This window comes from Cyprinus carpio, chromosome B6 (assembly GCF_018340385.1).
Source record: "Cyprinus carpio isolate SPL01 chromosome B6, ASM1834038v1, whole genome shotgun sequence".
In the NCBI taxonomy this organism is placed as follows: domain Eukaryota; kingdom Metazoa; phylum Chordata; class Actinopteri; order Cypriniformes; family Cyprinidae; genus Cyprinus; species Cyprinus carpio.
The window spans coordinates 28,206,920-28,231,111 of record NC_056602.1 but is presented as its reverse complement, the minus strand read 5'-3'; the positions used below and the strand labels follow the sequence as shown (position 1 = coordinate 28,231,111).

Sequence of the window (24,192 nt, the reverse complement as noted above, 5' to 3'; positions counted from 1 at the left end):
GAAAAACAAATACAATATATTGCAATATGGTAATTAAAAGGGCCAGCCTTAAGGTAGTCAATGATGCGTTGTTTTTAAGTAAAATGACATATTAATGTTCCTCTAAAACACTTTTTCTCACTCACTTCACATGGAGCGCACCTGCTGAAGTGCTCCAGAAATTGCTCTGTTAACCTCATTTCTGAACATCTCTTTTTTTTGCATCATCTTTGGTTAGTAAATTACATATTTTATTCACAAATCAACATTGTCTATCATAGTTTTGCTGTAAATTTCAATGCTGTACCAGTGGAATTGAAGTAATATATTTCCCCATTGGAATTTTTTTATGGATAGTTACCTCAGTAATATGATTGCAATTATTTATATATAGTTATATATAGTGTTTATTGTAGTATAGTTGTATTTATGTATGAGAAAATTATTTATTCTTTTCAGAAAATGAATACAGCAATATTTCAAGGAAAGGGCAATAGGTAGAGTGCAGAGTTGGCTCTTCCATGTGATGTCAATGAGGATGAGTTATCCTTCAGTGACTGTAAAAATGAGTGTGTATATGTGTCTGTATGTGTATATGGCAGATTTTGATGGAAATTAAGACTGGATGCATCAATTATTAAAAGAAATGTGCATATAAATTGAAAAGAAAATTTAATAGAAAAACTACTTTTCACTACATTTCTGGCCACCATCCATTTACACACACTCCAAACAAAAACCAACTCCTAAATAAAACACAATAAATCAATTAATTATTTAAAAAAAATCTGTTTTGATTTGTATAACTGAAGCTATTTCATGTAATAAAAACCCTATTGAAAAAATATTGCATGATTAGAACATAATGCATACCATAGATGGTTAAGCATATTTTCATTTAAAGATCATTTTGATGAAATGAGATGCTTTTTTGGTGGAATATAACACTTGTAAACAATATAACATGTTTCTTTTTTGGGGTGAATTATGACCCATACATAATCTTGACAGATAGCATAAGATTCCCAATCATTTCTCACTTTTATCCTTCTTATGAGGGGGAAAATATAAAGAAGTTTAATGAACGATGCAATGTATTGTGCTTAGAGTGGTGAAACAGAGCATATGCACCCAAAAGTTTATGGCATTGAATATAATTTAGGTCAAGTCTCTAATAAGAACTAATGGCAGTCCATTTGCAGTATTAATTCCATGCTTGACTAGTTCAATTAGCGCTTGTAGAACTGAACTCACACTAGTCCGTTTTACTGTCTGTGTATTTGCGAATCTCACTCATCTCTCATTACTTTGTCCCTCTTTGTCTGTTTGCTATTCTTTGGCTCTTTTTGTAGTTTTATGCTTATTTTTAGATTCACCTTGTTTGTTTGATGAGGTTTGTTTTTATCATTTGCACACACTTTGTTCTGATATTCTGACCTTTAACCCTCCCCAATCTTGTTTCTGTATTATATTTGACTGTTCAGATTCCGTTATAAACAAGTATATAACACAAAACAATAAAACAATAACCTTTTAAGTCTCCACAAGCAAGTTTGTTAGAAAGATTAACGTCAAACATAGTCCATTTGGTTATTGTTTGGACTGAAATGATGATCTGAACCAGTTTTTGCCAGAAGATCACAGTTACAGTATTTATTTATAATGTAATACATTTATAATGGCAGAAGGCATTTGGCTTCAGAAATTTTTAGCTAAAATTACACAATATATAATTTGACAGACACTTTTATGGGTAATTTATTCTCAGAGATTCAGTCTAACAAGCAAAACGTGAAATAATGAGGACAGCAGGTCAACGGCATCCCTAAACATGAAAGATTAAGTCCATAAAGTCTGAGAAAAAAATATTTTATCACAGAATATTGATTGGCAGACCCAATTATTTTTGTTCTTTTTGATTCCCTTTTATCCTTTTAATTAATTTTTCCTCCTTCCACCTTATTTTCTCCTCCTATCTCAGGTGTACATCGTACCACAAGCGGCTGTTTTTAAGATGGAGGGTCTGGAGGGAGCCGAGGCCGAGGCCGCCATGCTGAACAACATGCGTGTTTATGGCACACTGGTGCTCAGTTTCATGGCCATTGTGGTGTTTGTAGGAGTGAACTACGTGAACAAGCTGGCGCTGCTCTTCCTCGCTTGTGTCATCTGCTCGATCCTCGCTGTCTACGCTGGAGTGATCAAGACCGCCTTCGAGCCTCCGATCTTCCCGTATGTGCCTCAAATATTACAATCACATATATCAGATATATCTTATAGGGGTCGACCGAGTATTGGCCTGGCCGATTATCGGCACCGATATTAAGAAATTTTATGGTTATCGGTATCGGTCATTTTCTAAACCGATTTGCCGATAAAATAATTTAAAAGCATTTAAAGAACATTTGGGTTAGAGCCTTTGTTATTCTTAATTTTGACATGAATTTTCATTTTTACACCAGACAAAAATATTGGTTCAAAATATCGGTTGTCAGTAGGGCTGCACGATGGAATATAAACGTGTTATTAAATGTGGTATTTTGTGGGACAAAAGGTTCTTAAATGCTGAAACAAACCCGCCATGTAAAGGCTCGATGGTATATATAAATGCACGTCTTGCTTTGCCTACAAGACGACCACTGGCATGGCGCCAACATACCTAAACTCACTAGTTCAGTCTTATGCGCCCTCCAGAAGTTTGCGCTCTGAAAGTGAACGACGTCTTGTGATGCCATCCCAAAAGAGGTTCAAAATCACTCTCACGGACTTTTTCCTGGACTGCGCCCAGCTGGTGGAATGACCTCCCGATCTCAATTCGAACAGCTGAGTCTTTACTCATTTTTAAAAAAAACATCTAAAGACGCATCTTTTTTGCCTGCACTTAACCAACTAATACTAGTACTTACCTTTTCTTTTTCTCGTCTATCATATTCCAAAAAAAAAAAAAAAAAAACCCTGGCTACGTGTTCTGTACCATACAAACTAATACTTGTCATATCACTTGTATACCGTTGTTGTTCTCTCGTTGATCTGATTGTTTCTACTGTTTTCTCAGTATACAGAATTACTTCACAGAGCTGTAGCTCATTGACAAGCTACCCAAACTGCTTTACATTAACCCGCCATGTAAAGGCTCGATGGTATACAGAATTACTTCACAGAGCTGTAGCTCATTGACAAGCTACCCAAACTGCTTTACATTTACATTACATTATATTTAAGCATATAGCAGATGCTTTTATCCAAACGACTTACAGTGCATTCAGGCTATACATTTATTTAATTTTTTTACCAGTATGTGTGTTCCCTGAGAATTGAACCCACAACCTAACGCAATGCTCTACCACTGAGCCACATGAACATCCCCAGAATGATGCTTTCATAATCGCAAAATGATTTAATCAATTTCATAATCGCGCAATTAAATCAGTCTGCAATTATGAAAATGGTTTTGCGCTGCTTGTCAGTAAACTACGACTTCATTGTTCGTTTCCGGCCGCAGCGGTATCACTTCTAGCCACAAACCTGGAAAGACATGCATTACCTTTCTTCTGTGGAGCATATATGGAGTTTCAGCATGAGAGCGCCCTCTGGCTTTTGGATTCACAGAATGGTTGCTTCACTGAAAGATACGCATGACAATCACATTCGATTAATCGTGCAGCCCCAGCCGTCTACTTGACCTGTAATAATCAGCATTGGCCCTGAAAAACACATATCGCTCAACCCCTAATCTAGTCTAATTGAAGCTGTTTTTGGCCTTTAGAAATGATTTAGTTTGAAATGATTTCCACAGAGTGTGTGTGCTGGGAAACCGGACTCTGGTTTGGAAAGGCTTTGATGTGTGCGCGAAGGTCATCGAGAGAGAAAACGCCACGGTCACCACCCAACTCTGGCGGCTTTTCTGTGACTCCGAGTTCCTGAACGCCACCTGCGACAGCTATTTCGTCAACAACAACATCACGGAAATACAGGGAATCCCCGGAGTTATGAGTGGTATCCTGCGCGGTAAATACTGCCACAAAATGTCATCAAAATCATAACCATGCTTTGGGTGTCAATAAGATGTTTTTTTTTTTTTTTTTTTTTTTTTTTAAGAAAGAAATAAATGAACACTTTTATTCTGCAAGAATGCATTGCAAATAGTTTAAAAGTGACATTTATAATGTTACAAATGAAAATTCAAATAAATGCTGTTTTTTTACTTTCTATTCATCAAAGACTCAACTGTTTTCAACATTCACAATAAGAAATGTTTCTTGAGCAGCAAATCAGCGTATTAGAATGATTTCTGAAGGAAATTCAGCTTTGATCACAGAAATAAAATACATTTTAAAATATTTTCAAATAGAAAATACTTATTTGAAATGATAAGAATATTTCACAGCATTACAGGTTTTAAAAAATGCAGCCATACAACAAAAATACATATTTTCAAATTATTTTGTATGTTTTTAGAATATATAAAAAAATGCCAAAAATATATTTGCTAAAATATTTTTCAAAATATATTTATGCAAATTTAATTTTTGTATTTCGTGAAAAATTTAAAGCATTTAAACATATACTGTATTTTGCCCTCCATATATTTCAGTCCTAGAAAACACATTCACATATGTCTTTTTGTTGCCTATAACACGTATGAACATATAACACATTTGAATAAAAATAAACAATGAATAGAGCCTAAATGTAGGCTACTGTAAGACTGGAAATGTATTTTCTTACCCCTGAAATAAATTTTAAAATATTATGGTGTATTAAATTTTCAATTTCAAAAATATATTTAATTGAGCTTCACTGTTTCACATATATTTCACTTATATTATATATTTAAAGTATATTCTGGCAAATATATATATATATATATATATATATATATATATATATATATATATATATATATATATATATATTGGATGATGAGACTTCTTTCACAAACATTAAAAATCTTACTGACCCCAAAGTTTTGAACGCTAGTGAACCAACAGAAGACATTCAGTTTTGTATGATGATATTAAAATAAAGTTTATTTTTTTCAAATTCAAATTTTTCCTCTGTGTCTGCACACCATTGCTATTAATATTGCTCATAGTTAGTGTTAATGATCTGAACAAGCCTCTAACACTGATGATAAATAAATGTATACATTTCTTATATTCTCTCGCTTTGTTTGCCTGTTTGTCTCTTCCAGAGAATCTCTTTGGGAATTATATGGATAAGGGTTCTTTCATTGAGAAAGTGGGATTACCCGCCACAGTCGAACCTGATTCCATACCGACCAACACCAACCGCTACGTGCTTGCGGACATCACCAGCTTCTTTACCATGCTGGTGGGCATCTACTTCCCCTCTGTGACAGGTAGAGTCTTCTCCTGACAGCCCTGATCTCATCCATCATTTATGATTATGAAAATTGACCTTGTGGATCAGAATGCATAAGAATATTCTAAGCTCTTAAAATAAAGGGGGCTTTTCATAGCGATGTCACAAAATAACCACAAAAAAAACTTCCTTTTTAGAACCATTTTTAAAATCCTTTTTTCCACTATACATTTTTTTGCAACGGAAAGGTTTAAAGGGACTTCGTTCGTCTTCGGAACACAATTTAAGATATTTCGGATGAAAACTGGGAGGCTTGAGACTGTCCCATAGACTGCCAAATAAATAACAGTGTCAAGGTCCAGAAAATAATGAAAAGCATCGTCAGAATAGTCCATCTGCCATCAGTGATTCAACTGTAACGTTATGAAGCGACGAGAATACTTTTTGTACATGACAAATCTGAGCTGAACTAATTCATTCAACAATTCCCTCTCCTCTGTGTCTCTCCAAATCAGCGTTTTGACAAATCTGAGCTGTACGCAGGCGGCTAATGCTCTTCTGTGTCAGCCACGCCTAGGGTTGGGAATCGTTAGAAATTTTCCAGTTCCGGTTCCGGTTCCCTTCTAATGGTTCCGGTTCCGATTCCGGTTCCAAACAACTATTAAAAAAATAGTGGTAAGGAAAAATGCACAATACTCAAATACTCAATGCTCAATACTGTTTATTACTTACTGTCAACTTAATTTAAAGGTTTTCAATGTCAAAATTCAACATATATATTACAGTATACAAATTTTCCGGTTCCGATTCCATTTAAATGAACTATTATTATGTTTTTTTAACTTTTTACCTTCTTTGAATGTAGTGTTGCTGGAAGGTAGTAAGTAATGTTGAGTAATGCTAGTCCATCAATCAGCATGCAAAGGTTGTCATGACTAAAATGGCGCTATGCTGATTTGGAGAGAGACACAGAGGAGAGGAATTGTTGAATAAAGTAGTTACTTTTGTTTTCTTCGTGTACAAAAAGTATTCTCATCACTTCATAACGTTAACATTGAATCACTGATGGCAGATGGACTATTCTGATGATGCTTTTCATACTTTCCTGGACCTTGACACTGTAGTTATTTATTTGTCAGTCTGGGACAGTCTCAAGCCTCCCGGTTTTCATCCAAAATATCTTAAATTGTGTTCAGAAGACGAACGAAGCTTTTACGGGTTTGGAACGACATGGGAGTAAGTGATTAGTGACAAAATTTTAATTTTGTGGTGGAGTAACCCTTTAAGGAATGTTAAAATGGAACTTTAGATGCCAATAATAAATGTTTCTGTTTTAAAGTTTATTAAAAAAAAGTCTTGATTTTCCACATTTTAGAATACAAGTCATCAAAGCTATGAAATAAACCAAATGTAAATACGGGAATGATGTAGTAAGCAAACATTGTAGCATTTCTGTGGTCTGCCTTGTTTTGAAAAGGTATCATGGCTGGATCAAACCGATCCGGTGATTTGCAGGACGCCCAGAAGTCCATTCCCATCGGCACCATCCTGGCCATCACCACCACCTCCATCATCTGTATCCTGTCATAGAGAAACACACACAGTCTGATATAACACCCTCCTGCAATACAGTTTATGATATTAGTGATCAAAATCACATGACTCATTTTAGGGATTTAATCAAATCAGTTTGCAAAAAGTCTCTGGCAATATTCAGTTTATTAAAAATGAATCCTGTGATTGTAAGTAGGTTTTTGAAGCAATTCATTGGAACGAACTGTCCAAATTAACCGACTGACTAAAATGAGTCAGTCTTCTCAATTCTAATATGTGACCCTGGACCACAAAACCTTAAGTGTCTTAAGTGTCAATTTTTCCAAATTTAGATGTATACATCATATGAAAGCTGAATAAATAAGCTTTTCATTGATGTATGGATTGTTAGGACACTATTTGAAACTATTTGAAAATCTAGAATCTGAGGGTGCAAAAATATCTTTTTAAGAAAATCACCTTTAAAGTTGTCCAAATGAAGTTCTTAGCAATGCATATTACTAATCAGAAATTAAGTTTTGATATATTTACGGTAGGAAATTTACAAAATATCTTTATGGAACATGATCTTTACTTAATATCCTAATGAATGAATATAAAAATCGATAATTTTGACCCATACAATGATTTTTTGGCTATTGCTACAAATATACCCCAGCGACTTAAGACTGCTTTTGTGCTCCAGGGTCACATATACATCATGTAAGCCTAGTAATCACTCTGTGGAGAAGCTAAAAACCTTAGAAACAGTCAAACCCGCTGATACAGTTCGTGTTTATCAAAAAACAATGTTCTTTAACTGAAGTATTCAGACATGTCCAGCGTGATTCTGTTTGGTTCCTGCATCGAGGGAACGGTGCTGAGGGATAAGTATGTCATGTTTAAAATGTCTCGTCACATGATTTAGTTCATGAAAAACAATAAAAAAAAACAATACCATTTATTTTAAAAGTAGTCTCTTATTCCCACCAAGGCTACATTTTGTTTGAGCAAAAATACAAAAAAAAAACAGTGAAATATTATTACATTTTAAAGTAACTGTTTTTATTTAAATATATTTTAAAATGTAATTTATTCCTGTGATCAAAGCTGAATATTTCAGCATCATTACTCCAGTCTTCAGTGTCACATGATCTTCAGAAATCATTCTAATAAGCTGATTTGCTGCTCAAGAAACATTTCTGATTATCATCAATGTTGAAAACAGTTGTGCTGCGCAATATTTTTCTGGAAACTGTGATATTTTTTTTTTTCAGATGAACAGAAAGTTCAAAAGAACAGCGTTTGTTTGAAATAGAAATCTTTTGTAACATCATAAATGTCTTTACTGTAATTTGATCAATTAAATGCATCCTTGCTGAATAAAACCCTAAACTATTGAGCAGTAGCATAATTCTTTGTGTGTGTTTGTGCATCTCAGGTTTGGTGAGGCGGTCAGGGGGAATCTGGTGATCGGGACACTGGCGTGGCCTTCGCCCTGGGTCATCGTCATCGGCTCCTTCTTCTCCACCTGCGGTGCAGGGCTTCAGAGCTTGACAGGTGCTCCGCGTCTCCTGCAGGCCATCGCTCGAGACGGCATCGTGCCGTTCCTCAGGGTGAGGGTGCACACATGTGAAGAGTGTTTAGTCTCTGACTTCCAGCATAAAGTCAGATTCACTTAGCAGCTAACTCTGGCCAAGAGCTGCCAGCACTGACCTTGTGTTTAGCTGTTATTGGGCATTTATGTGTGTGTGTGTGTGTGTGTGTGTGTGTGTTGCAGGTGTTCGGTCATGGAAAAGCAAACGGGGAGCCCACCTGGGCGTTGCTCCTGACCGCATGTATCTGTGAGAGTGGAATTCTCATCGCTTCTCTGGATAACGTCGCTCCGATTCTCTCCATGTAAGAGACGATACGGATATACAACGGCCTCAGAGAGTGTTTGCACATTTAAATCACACAAAAAAATTACTGAATGTCATTGCATTAGATAATACAGTTTTTAAATTAAACAGCATTCATCAGTTGTTGTTGTTATCTGAAATGAAAACTATTCAAAAATGTTTTTGTCGGTTGAAATAAAACTAAAACCAAGGATTTCAGAATCAAGGACCGGAACTATTCGTTTTATAAATAAAAATAAATTAAAAGTAAATAGAAATACTTAAAAAAGACACACATAACATAATAACTGAAACGTAAAAAAACTAAAATTAAAATGAAAACTGTTAATATAAATATTAATTACAATAGATATAGTTATATTCATATATTTAACAAACATAAATAATATTTAACAAAATTATTTAAACTAAAATTAAATAGAAAATTGAAAATATGAAAATAAAATCTCATTCTAAATAGTATTAAATAGTATTTAAATAATGCTTAAATAACAGTGTTTTATTTAAATGAACCAAACTGATTTTTAGTAGTTTAAGGTTTTAATTTTAGTTAACAATATTACTTTTTTATTAACTATCAACATGATCCACTAAACAAAAAACAAACAAATACGTCTTCGTTTTGCTTGAAAACTGTGTTTGGGTCATTTTTGTTTACAATAAATGTTATTTCATTCAATATTTTTGTACTATAACAATCACATTGAGACATTTTAAATGTGGTTTAAGGGTTCAAACATTTGAGCCGTAATCCCGGGTGTTTGTTTCTCTCGTGGGTTTTGCTCGTCATTGTCGTGTTTGTTTCTCTCGTGCGGCTGCAGGTTTTTCCTCATGTGCTACATGTTTGTGAATCTGGCCTGTGCTGTTCAGACTCTGCTCAGAACGCCCAACTGGAGACCGCGATTCAAGTTCTACCACTGGTGAGCTCCAGAGCGCCGCGTCTTGCCGTTTGCTGTGGCTTTACTCGTATTTGTGCACTAACGTTTGCCTTCCTGTTTCCCAACAGGACTCTATCCTTCCTTGGCATGAGCCTTTGTCTCTCGCTCATGTTCATCTGTTCTTGGTACTACGCCATTGTTGCCATGGGAATCGCCAGCTGTATCTACAAGTATATTGAGTTCCGAGGGTAAGTGGACTGTGACCCGGAGTCGGGGGAGACCAAGAGATGGATTAGAATTGAGTTTCAGCCGTTTGACCTGTCAGGATTTTTAGTCTCCCTCGTAATCCGGCCGGCCAAGAACAGCTGAAATCTGCTCCAGGATTTGATTAGTTTAGTGTCTTTCCTTTGGAAACACTTCCAGAGTCAAGGCGAACGGTGACCCGAGTCTGTCACCGGAAATTAAAGAAAAGGAGAAAATTGGCGGCTGGATTATAGAGTCTGAGGCTGTGTGTGGATTTGAATTCTTACTGCATACTGCGCAGTATATACTGCATACTTACCAACAGAAGCAATATTAATAGCAGTATGCATATGTCATCATCATCATTTTATACAAATCTGAGTCAAAAAAAAAATTAGTCAAACTGCAAGGTCAAATTTTGTGCATTGCATTGTGGGATACACTACCTAGCGCATGTACTAGGTCATCAAGGTTTTGCACGCAAGCCAAAAAATAGTATGCAAAATAATAGACATTTACAATATACTGCACTCACAGAAAAACACAAGATACTCTCTATTAATTTTAACCAATTAAAATATCTGTTGAGATTTGGGAACCTCTCTCATTGGTGGATCGTAACACACACAAATGTCGTGTTTGAGTTGCTCGTTAATGGAGTTTCGTTTGTTACATTCCCAAAATCAGCCAGTGATCTAAAAAAAATGTAAGTGTCTGATCAGACTTGTTGTTATTTATGGTATTTCATACAACAATTAATACATATTTCATAATGCATTAAAATAAAAAAAATGAACAGGACATTGATTAATTTCCTCTGTAGATGTGTATCAACAGGTGGAGCAAACATCTCTACTTCACGCACAAGGATTTTATCCAGTATACTTGTGCATCTGATTACAATTTACATGTGAATTATTTGGTTTTATTGAAAACACAGTGTGCTGACCTAGCATGGACTCTGATCTGAATTTCCGATTTCAACAGCTCTAATAATAAGTAATAAATAATGACATATGCAGACAGAGTAAACTTTATTATAAGAAAACAAACAAAAAAATAAAGATATCCTTGTGTTTATCTGCAGGACATCTGTTACACATTTGGTATGAAGGGCGTACACTCACCACAGAAACATAAATCAGCATCTATGAATGCAGATATAGTGAAAGTAAAATGTTAGAATGGCATTCTGAACATAAACAGAGTGTGTGAAAAAGATGTGCGTGTGTGTGTGCTGACAGGGCAGAAAAGGAATGGGGTGATGGAATAAGAGGTCTGTCTCTCAGCGCGGCCCGCTTCGCCCTCATGAGGTTGGAAGAGGGACCACCGCACACCAAGAACTGGAGGTAAAAAAGTACAAATCATGTATATGTCAATTATAATAATACTATTATAAATTCTGTATGCACAATTGTATCATTTATATATTTATATTAATAATTTCTTCATCAATAGAAATAGGCTGAAATAAAATAATATAAAAAAATTAAATAAAAATACTAAATGAAAAGCTAAAAAAAAAAAAAAAAAAAAAAAAAAAAAAAACTTAAATGGAAATGTTTCCTAGACAAAAAAAAAAAAAAAACATTATTTAAAAAAATTTTGGACTAAAATGTAAAAAAAAAAAAAAACATTATTTAAAAAAATTAAATCTAAATAGAATTTTTGAAAACACAACATTAAAAACTAAACTTGAAATCAAAACTGTTACTACAACTATTAATTAACAATTGATATAATTACATAAAAAAAATTTGATTTAATTTTTATGTGTATGTGTGTATTATTTATGTAATGTACATATTCATATTTATATGATTATACTAATATGTACATATGTATTTTTGTATTTATGGATAAATATGTTTATATATGTTTCTTAGATTTAATATTTTAAATTATTTATATTTTATTAAAATATGTTATATTATTTACATTATAAAGATTATTTATATTTATTATTATTTATTATTTATTTACATTATAAAGATATTTATGTTTTATAGACTTATATTTATTTATTATATATATATATATATATATTTGTGCTGGATTTTAAAGGTACAGTATTCATGTTACTGGTCTTATTGCGCATGTGTAAACCACTGTTCTCTCCTGCTTTTCTTTATTCTCAGACCTCAGATATTAGTCCTGGTCAGCATGGATTCTGAGCTGAACGTGGAGCAGCCGCGTTTGCTGTCTCTGACCAATCAGCTGAAGGCTGGGAAGGGTCTGACCATCGTGGGCACAGCTCTGGAGGGAACCTACCTGGAAAACCATCCTCAAGGACAGCAGGCCGAACAGGTGACATTCACACAAAGTGAACTACCTGCTTAGACAGCATACATATTGATTTGTGTTCTAATGTAATTCCACACTTTGTTCTGTGTCTCAAAGTCTCTGAAGAAGCTCATGGAGGCAGAGAAGGTGAAGGGTTTCTGTCAGGTGGTCATTTCTTCTAACATGAGGGACGCCACGTCACATTTGGTCCAGGCCGGAGGGTTGGGAGGTCTTCAACACAACACGGTTCTGGCCTGCTGGCCACGCAACTGGAAACACGCCGAGGATCATCAGAGCTGGAGGAACTTCATTGGTGAGAGACAGAAGCACGGTTATTTTTTGACATTGATGATTCCACAAAGAGCCTTTAACAAACATTGAACCTTTAGATTCCTCAAAAGGTTCTTTAAAGTGGAAAAGGGTTCTGTAGATTTTTAAAATGTTCACTCTTTAAAAATAAGGTTTTGTCTTGTGGGCAGCGATGTATAGTATCGTTGTATCCTGAGTTTGAATCCCGGCTCGAGGACCTTTCCCTCTCTCCCACTTCTCTTCCTGTCACTTCTATACTGTCCCATACTTATAAAGTAAATAAAACAGAAAATAGATCTAAAAAAAAAAAAGTTTCAAAAGGTGGTTTTCACGGCGATGTCATAGAAGAACCTTTTTTGGGTTCCCAAAAGAACCTTTCAGTGAAGTGAAACAGTTTTTTTGGAAGCTTGTTTCTGCAACTGGGAAAATAAAAAGCAAAAAAAAAAGGTAATTGTGACTTTTATATCTCACAGATCATTCTGAGTCAGTATGTAAGGTTTAACACACACACTGCTCTGCGCTGCAGCACCCTTCAAAATCATTACAACACATTACATCATACGAGTCTGTTCTATTCTATCCCATCTAAACCCCAGAAAAACTCTGAATCTCTAAAGCAGCCAGACTGAGCACCTGCAGCTTCACGTCTCACGCCACAGATGTTCACAGAGGAAACGAGCGATGGTTTAATTCATTTGATTTGGAATGGATCCCAAAAGAGTTACAGAAATAGACAGTGCTGCTGAATACAAGTGTTTAATTATCAGCTGATCCTTCTCGAGTATTGATTCTGTATAGATACAGTCGGTTAAGGATGGGCGGGATCAACAAAATCTTCAATCTCGATATGAATGAATGTAGGTTACATTTGACAGTATAATGGCTTAGTACAAAACTAAATGTAAATGCTCTTTTTTGAATAACCCAGTAAATTAGATATAAACGAAAAACAATTATTATATTTACATATATCTATTGTTATGTATTTTTTCATGCAAATGACACACACACACGCATATATATATGTGTGTGTGTGTGTGTGTGTGTGTGTGTGTGTGTGTGTGTGTGTGTGTGTGTGTGTGTGTGTGTGTGTGTGTGTGTGTGTGTGTGTGTACATATATATACCATTCAAAAGTAAAATTTGGGATCAGTAACATTTTTGGATTAGAATTTTTTTTTTTTTTATGAAGTGTCTTATGCTCATCAAGGCTGTGTTGTTTGTTAAAAATACCATAAAAACAGTGTTATTGTGAAATATTATTACAATTTAAAATAGCAGTTTTCTATTTGAATATATTGTCAAATTTAATTTATTCCTCCAAACAAATCTCAATATTCAGCAACAATATTTCATTAATCAATAATAACATTATATATAAAAAATCCAACATATATAAAAAAAAAAAGTTTTATTTTAAAGAAAAACAAAAAAAAAAATAAATGCAAAAAAACTTAATACTATAAACAATTTTTATGAAATATTAATTAAATATGTGCTTTATCTTTTTTCTTTTTGTTTTTGGAACTTAATGCACAAAATCTGAAGACGATTCGGAAGATTATGCATAAGAAGAATCTGAAGATTATGCATAACAAATGAATAAGCATGACATCAGAGCCACACCATTAAACAAAAGTTTCAAATCAGTAAAAAATAATGCATTCATCAGGGTAAATAATAAATATAAACATGTGTTCATTACAGAGCTGGTAAGAGAAACCACCGCTGCCAGTAAAGCCCTGCTGGTGCCCAAGAACATCTCAGCCTTCCCGTCAAACGGAGAGCGCTTCACAGAGGGTCACATTGACGTGTGGTGGATCGTTCATGATGGAGGCATGCTGATGCTGCTGCCGTTCCTCCTCCGCCAGCACAAGGTACATCTCTTCATTTCTCTCAGAATGATGTCATAGTTAAGTCACTGCAGCTCGTGTTGACATCTGTGGATGATGTTCTGTAGGTTTGGAGGAAGTGCAAGATGCGCATCTTCACTGTGGCCCAGATGGACGATAACAGCATCCAGATGAAGAAGGATCTGACTACCTTCCTGTATCACCTGCGCATAGACGCCGCAGTGGAGGTGGTGGAGATGGTAATGCACCCGCTCACTGTCATACTTGTACTCATGTTCAAAAGCAGCTTCGAGAGAGAAACAGGATGATGTTTAAGTTGAAACGTTGAAAACCTTACAGGGTTTGTGCCAAAGGAAGGTGAGCACATCAAGGTCAGAAATGAACTAGGGAGGTATATTTAATATTTAAATAAATATTTTAAAAGCTGGGGCAACAAATGATGCTGTAGTAAACATGTAGTATAACTTTTTTTAATGTTTGCCATAATTATCAAATTATCAAATTCAGTTTATTTATTTTTTTTCAGTTAAAATGTTGTCTAAATATTGTCCCAAAATGTTGCTCAAAAGAATATTTATTTGGATGCGTGTATATGTGTGTGTGTGTGTTATATTATACATAAACAAATACACATATATTTCATTTTATATATATATATAGTATTATAATATATCATTTAATATTGTCATATATATATATATATATATATATATATATATATATATCTAATTTATATATATATATCTATATATATATATAACAGAAATTACAAATAATGTCATACAATTAATGTCGAAATCATTTGCAGCTACTTTTGTTTTACTTTTTATAATTTTTTTTAATTTATGCTGCAGATGATTTAGCTATTCCTCAATGAACTGTAGACTACAGTATATTTTCCTGTTTTCCTCACTGTTTCTCAGCTTTACAGTTCCGTGAGCAACTCTTTACTTCAGTAAGAATTATTGAAAACTATAATGTGTATATATGCATCTCTCTCCTGTATCTTCAGCATGACAGTGATATCTCAGCGTACACATATGAGAAGACCCTGATGATGGAGCAGAGATCTCAGATCCTAAAGCAGATCAACCTCACCAAGACTGAGCGTGAACGTGAGGTACATGTCCGTCCTCAAACATTCACTGTCAAACTCTATTCATGATCAAACATGCTACTCTACAAACTTCATCATCATAGAAAAAATATATAAAAAAAATATAAATCATAAATAAAATCTACAAAAAATAAACACAGAAGAAAAACAAGCATTAAACTTCATGGAAAATATCTATAACATAATAATATTACATCACAGGATACAAATACAGTGGAACTACAAGGCTGCGTGTTGAACCTCATTATGCAAGACGTCACTGCATGTGGGCGGGGCCTCGTCTCTCATTAATATTCTCATCATTCCTCTCCCTTCAGATCCAGAGCATCACTGACAGCTCTCGCGGGTCGATCCGCCGTAAAAACCCGGCCGCTGTCACGACTCAGCTGAGTGTCTCTGAGGAACCGGCGGCTAGCAGCAAAGAGGAGAAACCAGAAGAGGAGGTACAGCATATCGGACCGAGCCAGCAATGCTCATTTCATTCTGAGCCTGTAATAATCATGTCTTCAGATATCACAGAAACAAATGAATGGCTTTACAGTTTTCATTTTACATGCCAATAACAGCCACATCGCTTGTGTTGAACATGCTGTGACCTCTGCTTGACTTTCTTGTCTGATATCAGTGTTTTTGTGATGCCTTTCAGAGTAATGGACACGGCAGAATCCATCTCTCTCTCTCGCTCTCTCTCTCTCTCTGTCTCTGTCTCTCTCTCTCTCAAAAGTTATTTTAAATATTTTTAGTTATAAGAAAAGCCATTTTAATCATTTAATTTGTATTAATTTGTTTTAATTCATTTTTATTTTATTTTTAAAATGAAGAAATAATTATAATATAACAACTAGCAATGGTAAATTATCAAATTATTTATTTTACATTTATTTCTTATTTTAATGAGAATCAATTTAATTTCAGTTTTATTTTTAACTTGTCTTTTAATTTAATTCTAAAAGTCAAAACAATTAAATTATAATATATATATTTAAATTATTATATATATTTAAATTATATTATATATAATATAATTAATTATAAATATAATTAAAATGAAAGTAATCGGTCAATAAGTTTGTTTTTAATTTTATATTTATTCATTAATTTAACAATGATTCAATTCAATTCACGTTTACTTGTATAGCGCTTTTTATGATGCAAATCGTTGCAAAGCAACTTTACAGAAAATTAAGTTTCTGCAATATTTAGTATAAATGCTAAATTATTTATTATTTAATATTATTCATTATGAAACAATATCAGTTTCATTGTGATTGTCATAAATATAATGAAATACAATGAAAGTAATAATGAAAGCCAATAAATAAAAATATTATTCATTATAAAGCAGTCGTTTTCATTGTGATCACAATCTCATTTGTTATTATTGTTGTGATTATTTAACTGTATTGTTTATTTTTGTTTTTGATAATAATTTATGATTTATTATTATTTATTATTTAAATATTTCTTTGTTTAATTTCAACTCTTTTAATCTCTATCTGATCATTAACGTTTTCTTTTCCTTCTCTTTTGCCCTTACATTCTCCATATGTGCGTATGTGCTGGTCCTGCCCTCTCAGTCTGTCCCTGTGTCCCCATCCCAACAGGAACAGCTCATTCATGACAAGAGTACCAACCCGCCGACCCCGGCCACACCGCAGTCCCCCAGCGCAGATGCCGAGACCCCCAGCACAGCCATTCAGATGACATGGACCGAAGCGAAGTGTGATGGAGAGCAGGCCAAACCAATAGGAGCCACGACACCAGAGGCCATCAAAGACCTCTTCAACATGAAACCGTGAGTGCAGCATGCACCAAAAAGTCACTTGATTTTAAATATATTTGCAAAGGTTTGAATTTACGTTCAGTTTTGCGTTGCACACATTTACACTCGTCTTTCTTTCTTTTTCGGTCATGCCACAGAGAGTGGGAAAATCTGTGAGTATCTGACAGTGATGCACACATTCACACATTCACACTCACTGATGTTGATGAATGTTTATGAGCGTATGGTTGATGATGGTTTTATTTTCAGAAACCAGTCCAACCTGAGGCGCATGCACACTGCACTCAGACTCAACGAAGTCATTGTTAAGAAATCCCAGGAGGCCAAACTAGTCCTGCTCAACATGCCCGGACCGCCCAAAAACAGGAGCGGCGAGGAGAACTGTATCCTGATCATTATTTGTGTTACATTGTCTCATTGTCATTTCGAAAATTATTATGGCTTCCATTATTTTTATTCCAGTTTGGTGTAAAAATTCTACATTTTTTGGTAGACCAAAAAAATATTGAGGCAAGCTAGATTTTATAATGGCTTTTGTTTTTAAATGGTCACATCGAGTCCACTGCATCATGGGAAACTATGCAAATACACCACTGTTCAAAAGTTAATTTAATGAAAGAAAGATGCACTAAAAACCACAAAAGATACATTAAAAACATCAAAAATGATACAAAAAACACTAATAATAATAAAAAGCTTTTCCATTTAAAATAAATTCAATCACAATCAACTTAAAATAAAACAAAGAATCCTGAAAATAAAAATCTATCCCAGTTTCCACAGAAATGTTAAGCGGCACAATGTTTTCAACACTAATAACATGTAACAAAAACAGCATGATTTCTGAAGTAGCATGCGACACTGAAAACTGGAGTAATGATGCTGAAAATTCAGATTTGACTCAGAGTACTTAATTACATTTTACAGAAACCAGCTATTTGAAATTGTAATATTTCACAATAGTACTCTTTTTACTGTATTTTTGATCAAATAAATGCAGCCTTGGCATGTATGGCACCTAAGTTTTTACATACTGTTCATCATATAGTACATACTGCGAAAGTAGTGTGAGTAGTACACGTCTGTATGTCTGTTTCATATCTTTTACAGCTCTCATTTGCTTGACTCTATCAATCAGACATGGAATTCATGGAGGTTTTAACCGAAGGTCTCAACCGGGTCCTCCTTGTGCGTGGTGGCGGTCGTGAGGTCATCACCATCTACTCTTAAGAAACTAGTCGACGTCATCCCACCCCATTTTTCCCTCCTTCCCCAGTGTGGCCCAAGCAATATCCCAGAATTCCCTTCAATCAACCAGCTTCATTTGTCAGACAAAAAATGCCATTCTACATGTCTGCCAAGCTCTCACTGGCCAAACATCGCTCTTGGCGTTACTCTCGTTCATGATGGACGTGATCCACACTTTACTGTTCAATGAAGTGCACTGTTGATGTCAGTGAGTATTTGTTCAATGCTTTTCCTACATCATCTGTCAATCACCACTCTCACCCAATCAGGAGAAGCGGGTGGGTTGGGCTTGATTTTTTATTTTTTATTTATTTGTTTTGAGGAAGAGGATCCAAAAAAGAATGTGCAAACTCAAGGAATCGGCGTTCAAAACTACACCAGAGATGCTGTGAAATACTTCTGCTCTGGTAAAGACTGACAACCTCGGGAAAAGATTTTCATGGTTTGAACTCGATCCTTTCGGTCTGCAGATCGGTCAAATGTGAATTAATATTGAGTTAATACTCTAATTTGAAATGTGTCGTTTAAAGTCAACGTGAAATGAAACTTAAACCTATTTACTTTCATCAACAATCGGTGCATGTTATTCAGAAGAAAAAATGTAGTTTAATCAAAATATGAAAATAGCTCAACTCTTATTTTTCAACACCCAATCAAATCTCGTGTGCAGTTTTTGCCTATCTTTCTGAATGCTTGCATTACGGAAGCAAAATGGTTTGCAAACGGCATTTCACATTGACTTTAAGCGGGTTCCTCTGCACAGAGATCTGTTGTGTGTGTGTGTTTGTTTTGTCTCATCATCCTCCTCCATGTTTTTATTCGTTCCTAGCTATCCCCCTGCCAAATACAGTCACAATATGTGCCAAAAAACAAGGCTGGCAGGGTGTGCGACTTGCTGTTTGACAGCAAAGAAGCGAGTGAGAGTCTATCGGTGCAACCGACACTGTAATTAGTGAAAGAACAAGCTTGAAAAAAAAAGTACTCAGCCACTCCGAAGTAGTGTAAATAGTGTATAAGGCATTATTAAATATCAGTGTAGTATTTTAATTGTGAAATTACAGAGGATTCTGGTGAAGAAACGCTGTTGTCTTACAGGGTCCGGGTGTTTTGGGTGGCTAAAGGCTTCACTATGGCGGCTTGAAGTGTACTACGGTACCAAACCTCCCCTCCCCAACAAGCACTCAACCTGCACTGACAGCCACTGTGTAACAAATGATTTACTGAGTCTGTGGATTCATTAAATGAATGTGTGTGTGTGTTATTGCATGAGTGAATGAGCGAGTTGCATCCTTGAGCAAATAGAAGTTGCCCATTTCTTTCTTTTTTCCCATTTTGCTATAAAGAAAACTTCTATGTTTGTTGCTTTTACAGACAAATCTGTATGAATTAGCTATATCATAGACAAAATCTATATTATATTACACCAGAAATGTCACAGAGCTATATATAGAGCATTATGGTATCTGATTGTATTGCCAAACTTCGATTTCACTCATGCCATGTGATAGAAAATGTGAATTGTCAATAGAAACTAATATTGATAACAATGTCACTTTAAACGCAAATGCTGCACTCACCTCAGTTTCTGACTTTGAAACTTGATTTCTTTAACTTCATATCAAATTTGGAATTATTTAATTGCTCGACTTTATATAAAAGCACCGGAAATAGCAGCTGCTTCAACGGTTTAAGCTACAGTTTAACTTGCACGCTTTCTTTGAGATGTGACTTTGTGTTACTGTGCTGTTGCAAGAAGTGAATGGGTGTGATTTTAAAAAAGTAGATTGCTGTCGTTATCAACATATGGATATGGCATCCACTAATCATTTCTGGGTCCATAAACAGCTCAGAATAGACTCTCGGTTGTCGTTAGGTAATTACAGTAATTCTGACGTGACGTGAATGCAACATTAGATTGAGTTGTTATAAATCATTATGGAAATCTGAACTCTATGCAGCACGACTGTAACGCATTAGCCAAATCACAAAAGGAGATTTCAGATGCAGAATCAACCCAAGATTGTTTGAAAAATTATGTTTTGATCATAGAAAAGTAGATCAGAAAGTGTAGGCTATTTTTGAGAGCATAATGTAGGCTACGTGAAATTGGGAAATCATATATTCATTGCATTATTTATTTTTGTAGAGATATGGGATATTTTATACAGACTTTTTTTTAGCAGAAATACCAACAACTGCATATACATATATATATATATATATAATATAAATACAAATATATATATATAAAAACACAAATATATAGATAAATATATATAAATAAATAAATATAACTTCAATCTCACTGGTAAGAAAGTATATACAGTAGTTTATGAAGATATTACAGATTATTTTATGTTTAAACTTGGGAAAACCTCTCATAAGATGAATGCTGCTGCTAGTGTATGAATAGATATGGATTGTGCGTGTACATAAAGCGAAAGATTAAATATTTAAAGTTATATTTACGAGGGGAGGGGCTGACGCTAAGATTGCATATCATTTCTGGCGTTTGCATCGAAAACAACATCAGCCTTATGTAATAAATTTTATCATGTTTAATTTAGTTTATTTTCTGTTAAAATTGATAACTTAAAGTGACGACAACGATCACTTAATCTGAACAAAACGCAAAACGTGCGTCAAAACGCGACGTAGTTTTTTAACATAATACTGCCTGCGTAGACTGAGCCTCTGATGACGTTTCGACAATTCGTTCACTCGACGATGTTTTTAACAAACCACTTACGATACACTTCGTCTGCATGGTGTGTGTTGGAAAAATTAGATTTTCGTAACGTGAAAAGAGCAGTTCCTGGAAAAAATGTCAAGGCAGCTTTTTCAAATTGTTGTCGCGACTCAACGGCAAAATGTTCTTACGTGTAAACTTAGATTAGCGGGATACTGTGTGTTGTTGTTTTGGGTTTTGTACATAATATCGCTTTCGGGACACTGTAGCTACAGGGTCGTTGTTCCCTGATGTGTTTGATAGGATGCTTTAGTACACAACAAAAAAACTAAATGTTTGGTTTTCAACGGTAATGTGCAATATTGATTTCCATGGGAAATGGTACGTATGGTGGAATTTTAGTTGCTAGTTCGCACACAAGTCTGCTTCTCGTAGAGTTCATCGGCGCGTTTCGTATGCTAGAGTGTGCGTCACATCTGTTCTATGGTGGCTGAGATAGAAATGCACTTTATACGAGTTAACGTTATTTACGTCCATGGTGACAGTGACGATTGAGTTGCCAGAATCATGAGCATGCCAGATCCATTTCAGCGCTGATGCCTCTAGTGGCGAGAGTGTGTACTGCATCAGCCGTTCGATGAAGTTAACGCAGACCGGACAGTTTTGTTTGCTGCGTTAAAATACTACCTGAAGATTGATTTTATTATGCTGTAAAAGAAAACAAAAAATGTGTGTTTGCTGTGTATTTGGCATGAATTTCTAGCATTTCTTGTAATTAATGAGGAAAAGAGTATACGTAGATGTAAAAAAGAAAAAAGAAAAAGAAGATATATTTCTAATACGAATCACTGAGTTGATGTGGTAACATCTCCATTCCTCCTACTTTTCACTCCCTACGTCATTCCGAACCTACAAGCACTGTTTCGATGTGATCACCGTATAAAAAGACTATAAACAAGCGCTTCCACTGCTGGGCTTGGCTCTATTCAAACTGACAGTGGACACATTCACAATCTTTTTCTTTTCTTCAGTATCTCACGATGAATACCTGGCTTGTGTGTAGCAAAAAAATTAATTGTGTATTCTTTCGCCAAGGAATAACGAGGCGTTCGATACATCTCGGAAACTAAAAAAAAGGGCTCTGAATAACTTGGTTCTGACCCACGCCATTGGATGTTTTCCAAAAAAAAAAAAAAATGGGAATCTCACTTCATTTTATCAATCCTACACTCTCGGAAATTGAAGGTTGCTCGCTGCATTTTAGGTTCTCGCTGTATGAAAAAGTTCTTGATGTTGTCTACAGGTTCTTCAGATCAGATCGGTTTTGGTTTCTAGGTTTTTTTAAGCACCTGAATATAGTTTAAAAAGGCATTAGACTGTCAAACCTTTATTTTTGAGAGTTTACTCCCATGACATTTACCTCTGAGGACACCTTTTCTTGACATTCCAGTAACTTTGGTAAAAAAAAATAATAAATAAATAAAAATCAGTACAGCTCTTCATGCATGTGAACAATGAACATGTGAAGCTCTGTGAAACTCCAAATGTTGAAATCTGAATCAAATCCATCTGAAGCAGTTGAAATAGAGCCAGGACCTGGGTCCGTTGTCCTGTTCAACGCATGCACATTATCCTGAACAAGCTGATTTATAAATATATATAAATATAAATATTTAAATGTTTTGTGATATACAGTATTACGTTCACGCAAGTTTATTTCAGTTATTTAATTGTAAATGTGTTATTTTTACCAGATGTTTGGTGTTCTTGTTGTGCACAATGGTTTCTTTAGATCAACTATCTTAGTGTGAATGGATATTGATTGGTTAAAGGGGTCTGTTGTAGTTTATAGCCAAGACAAAGACCATTTTGCTTTTACTACAGTTATCACTGAGTTAATATATTTAAAGAAGAACTGATTACCAAAGTTATTTATGTTAACCTGGGTATGTGTTTAGTCTATTGCAAACTGTCATTCTGAATGAATTAAAAAGAAACTTGAGGGGTTTTTTTGTTAAACAGTAAAATAATTTACAGCAGTTTGTTCACATGCCTTAAATACACAATTTGGCAGCTATATTTTAACTTTTTTTTATCATTATTTATATTATTACAAATCTAATTTTTAATTCTAGGGCCAATTTCAAACACTCAAATTAAGCTGAAAGGACTAAAAATATTCACTTAAATATGAAATGTCAGTGTTGCTCACATATAATGTGACTGCCTGAAAATGCATGTGTCCAATTAAATGGGTTTTTTTTATTTTTTTTATTTTTTTTTAATCCCTACTAATTTGATTAGAAAAGCAGATTGCATGGATTAATGCTTTATAACAGCATAACTGCAAGTTGGATATGGCTGAAGAAAACAATCCGAGATGACTATAAGGAAAATGTACAAACAAAATCCCATTTTGTCTTGGCTTTGCTTCTCTGAAAGGCAAAAATGTGATTTATTGAAAAGCTCGCTTTGGGCAATTCACTGATTTCACGGTTTGCAAACGATAGTGCAGTTAATTCTAGATCAGAACATAAGTTTTACATGGAAAATGAGTGAATCCCTCGGGCTTGTTTTGATTCATTTGAAATGAAAACATTTTGTAGGAACATTTGAAAGGGAATGTAGTGGAGAAAAGGTGATTTTCTTTTTCTTTTCTTGTGCGTTTCAGGGTTTTATGGTCATATTGCCATGTCGTGTGTCCCTGTATGTTTTTCAGTTTTTCAGTGTGTGTGTGTGTGTGTGTGCGTACAGTGACGTACACACAGCATATCTGGGACCACAGGCAAGGGCGGATGTGGGTGCTGTAAATAATACAGAATTAGTTAGTGTTGAGGTGTTTATTTTTTGTGTCAGTGTAAGTTGAATATTTTAAAAAAGATAAATAATGAGTATTATCTATTGTGTTTCATGGTACATAAAGAAAATAATGCAGTTTTATCTTACATTTCAAATGCTTTATCTCTATGGCTTCTGCAAAACTCCCATTCCATTTTATAGATTTGTCAGCACAAAATGCAATAAACGAATACCATTTTATTACGGATTATATGATC

At 34.7% G+C, this 24,192-nt stretch overlaps 1 protein-coding gene across 5 annotated transcripts in view; it reads left to right on the top strand.

Annotated features, from left to right (window-relative positions):
* LOC109052155 (solute carrier family 12 member 5-like) overlaps positions 1–24,185 on the top strand; it is a 152,601-nt gene extending 128,416 nt beyond the window's left edge. For 3 of the 5 annotated variants that reach the window (XM_042726649.1, XM_042726651.1, XM_042726652.1), the window contains 20 exons: positions 1,961–2,208; positions 3,773–3,984; positions 5,171–5,338; positions 6,779–6,877; positions 7,668–7,725; positions 8,276–8,450; positions 8,615–8,733; positions 9,557–9,655; positions 9,742–9,861; positions 11,101–11,205; positions 11,995–12,163; positions 12,257–12,452; positions 14,154–14,323; positions 14,407–14,538; positions 15,312–15,419; positions 15,734–15,859; positions 16,994–17,211; positions 17,337–17,351; positions 17,449–17,582; positions 18,338–24,185. In XM_042726649.1, the coding sequence (XP_042582583.1) occupies positions 1,961–2,208; positions 3,773–3,984; positions 5,171–5,338; positions 6,779–6,877; positions 7,668–7,725; positions 8,276–8,450; positions 8,615–8,733; positions 9,557–9,655; positions 9,742–9,861; positions 11,101–11,205; positions 11,995–12,163; positions 12,257–12,452; positions 14,154–14,323; positions 14,407–14,538; positions 15,312–15,419; positions 15,734–15,859; positions 16,994–17,211; positions 17,337–17,351; positions 17,449–17,582; positions 18,338–18,429 (2,763 nt within the window). In that variant the 3' untranslated portion in view covers positions 18,430–24,185. The remainder of the gene's footprint in view (positions 1–1,960; positions 2,209–3,772; positions 3,985–5,170; positions 5,339–6,778; positions 6,878–7,667; positions 7,726–8,275; positions 8,451–8,614; positions 8,734–9,556; positions 9,656–9,741; positions 9,862–11,100; positions 11,206–11,994; positions 12,164–12,256; positions 12,453–14,153; positions 14,324–14,406; positions 14,539–15,311; positions 15,420–15,733; positions 15,860–16,993; positions 17,212–17,336; positions 17,352–17,448; positions 17,583–18,337) is intronic. The other 2 variants (XM_042726650.1, XM_042726653.1) reach the window with 1 other exon arrangement.
* Positions 24,186–24,192: the final 7 nt, after the last annotated feature.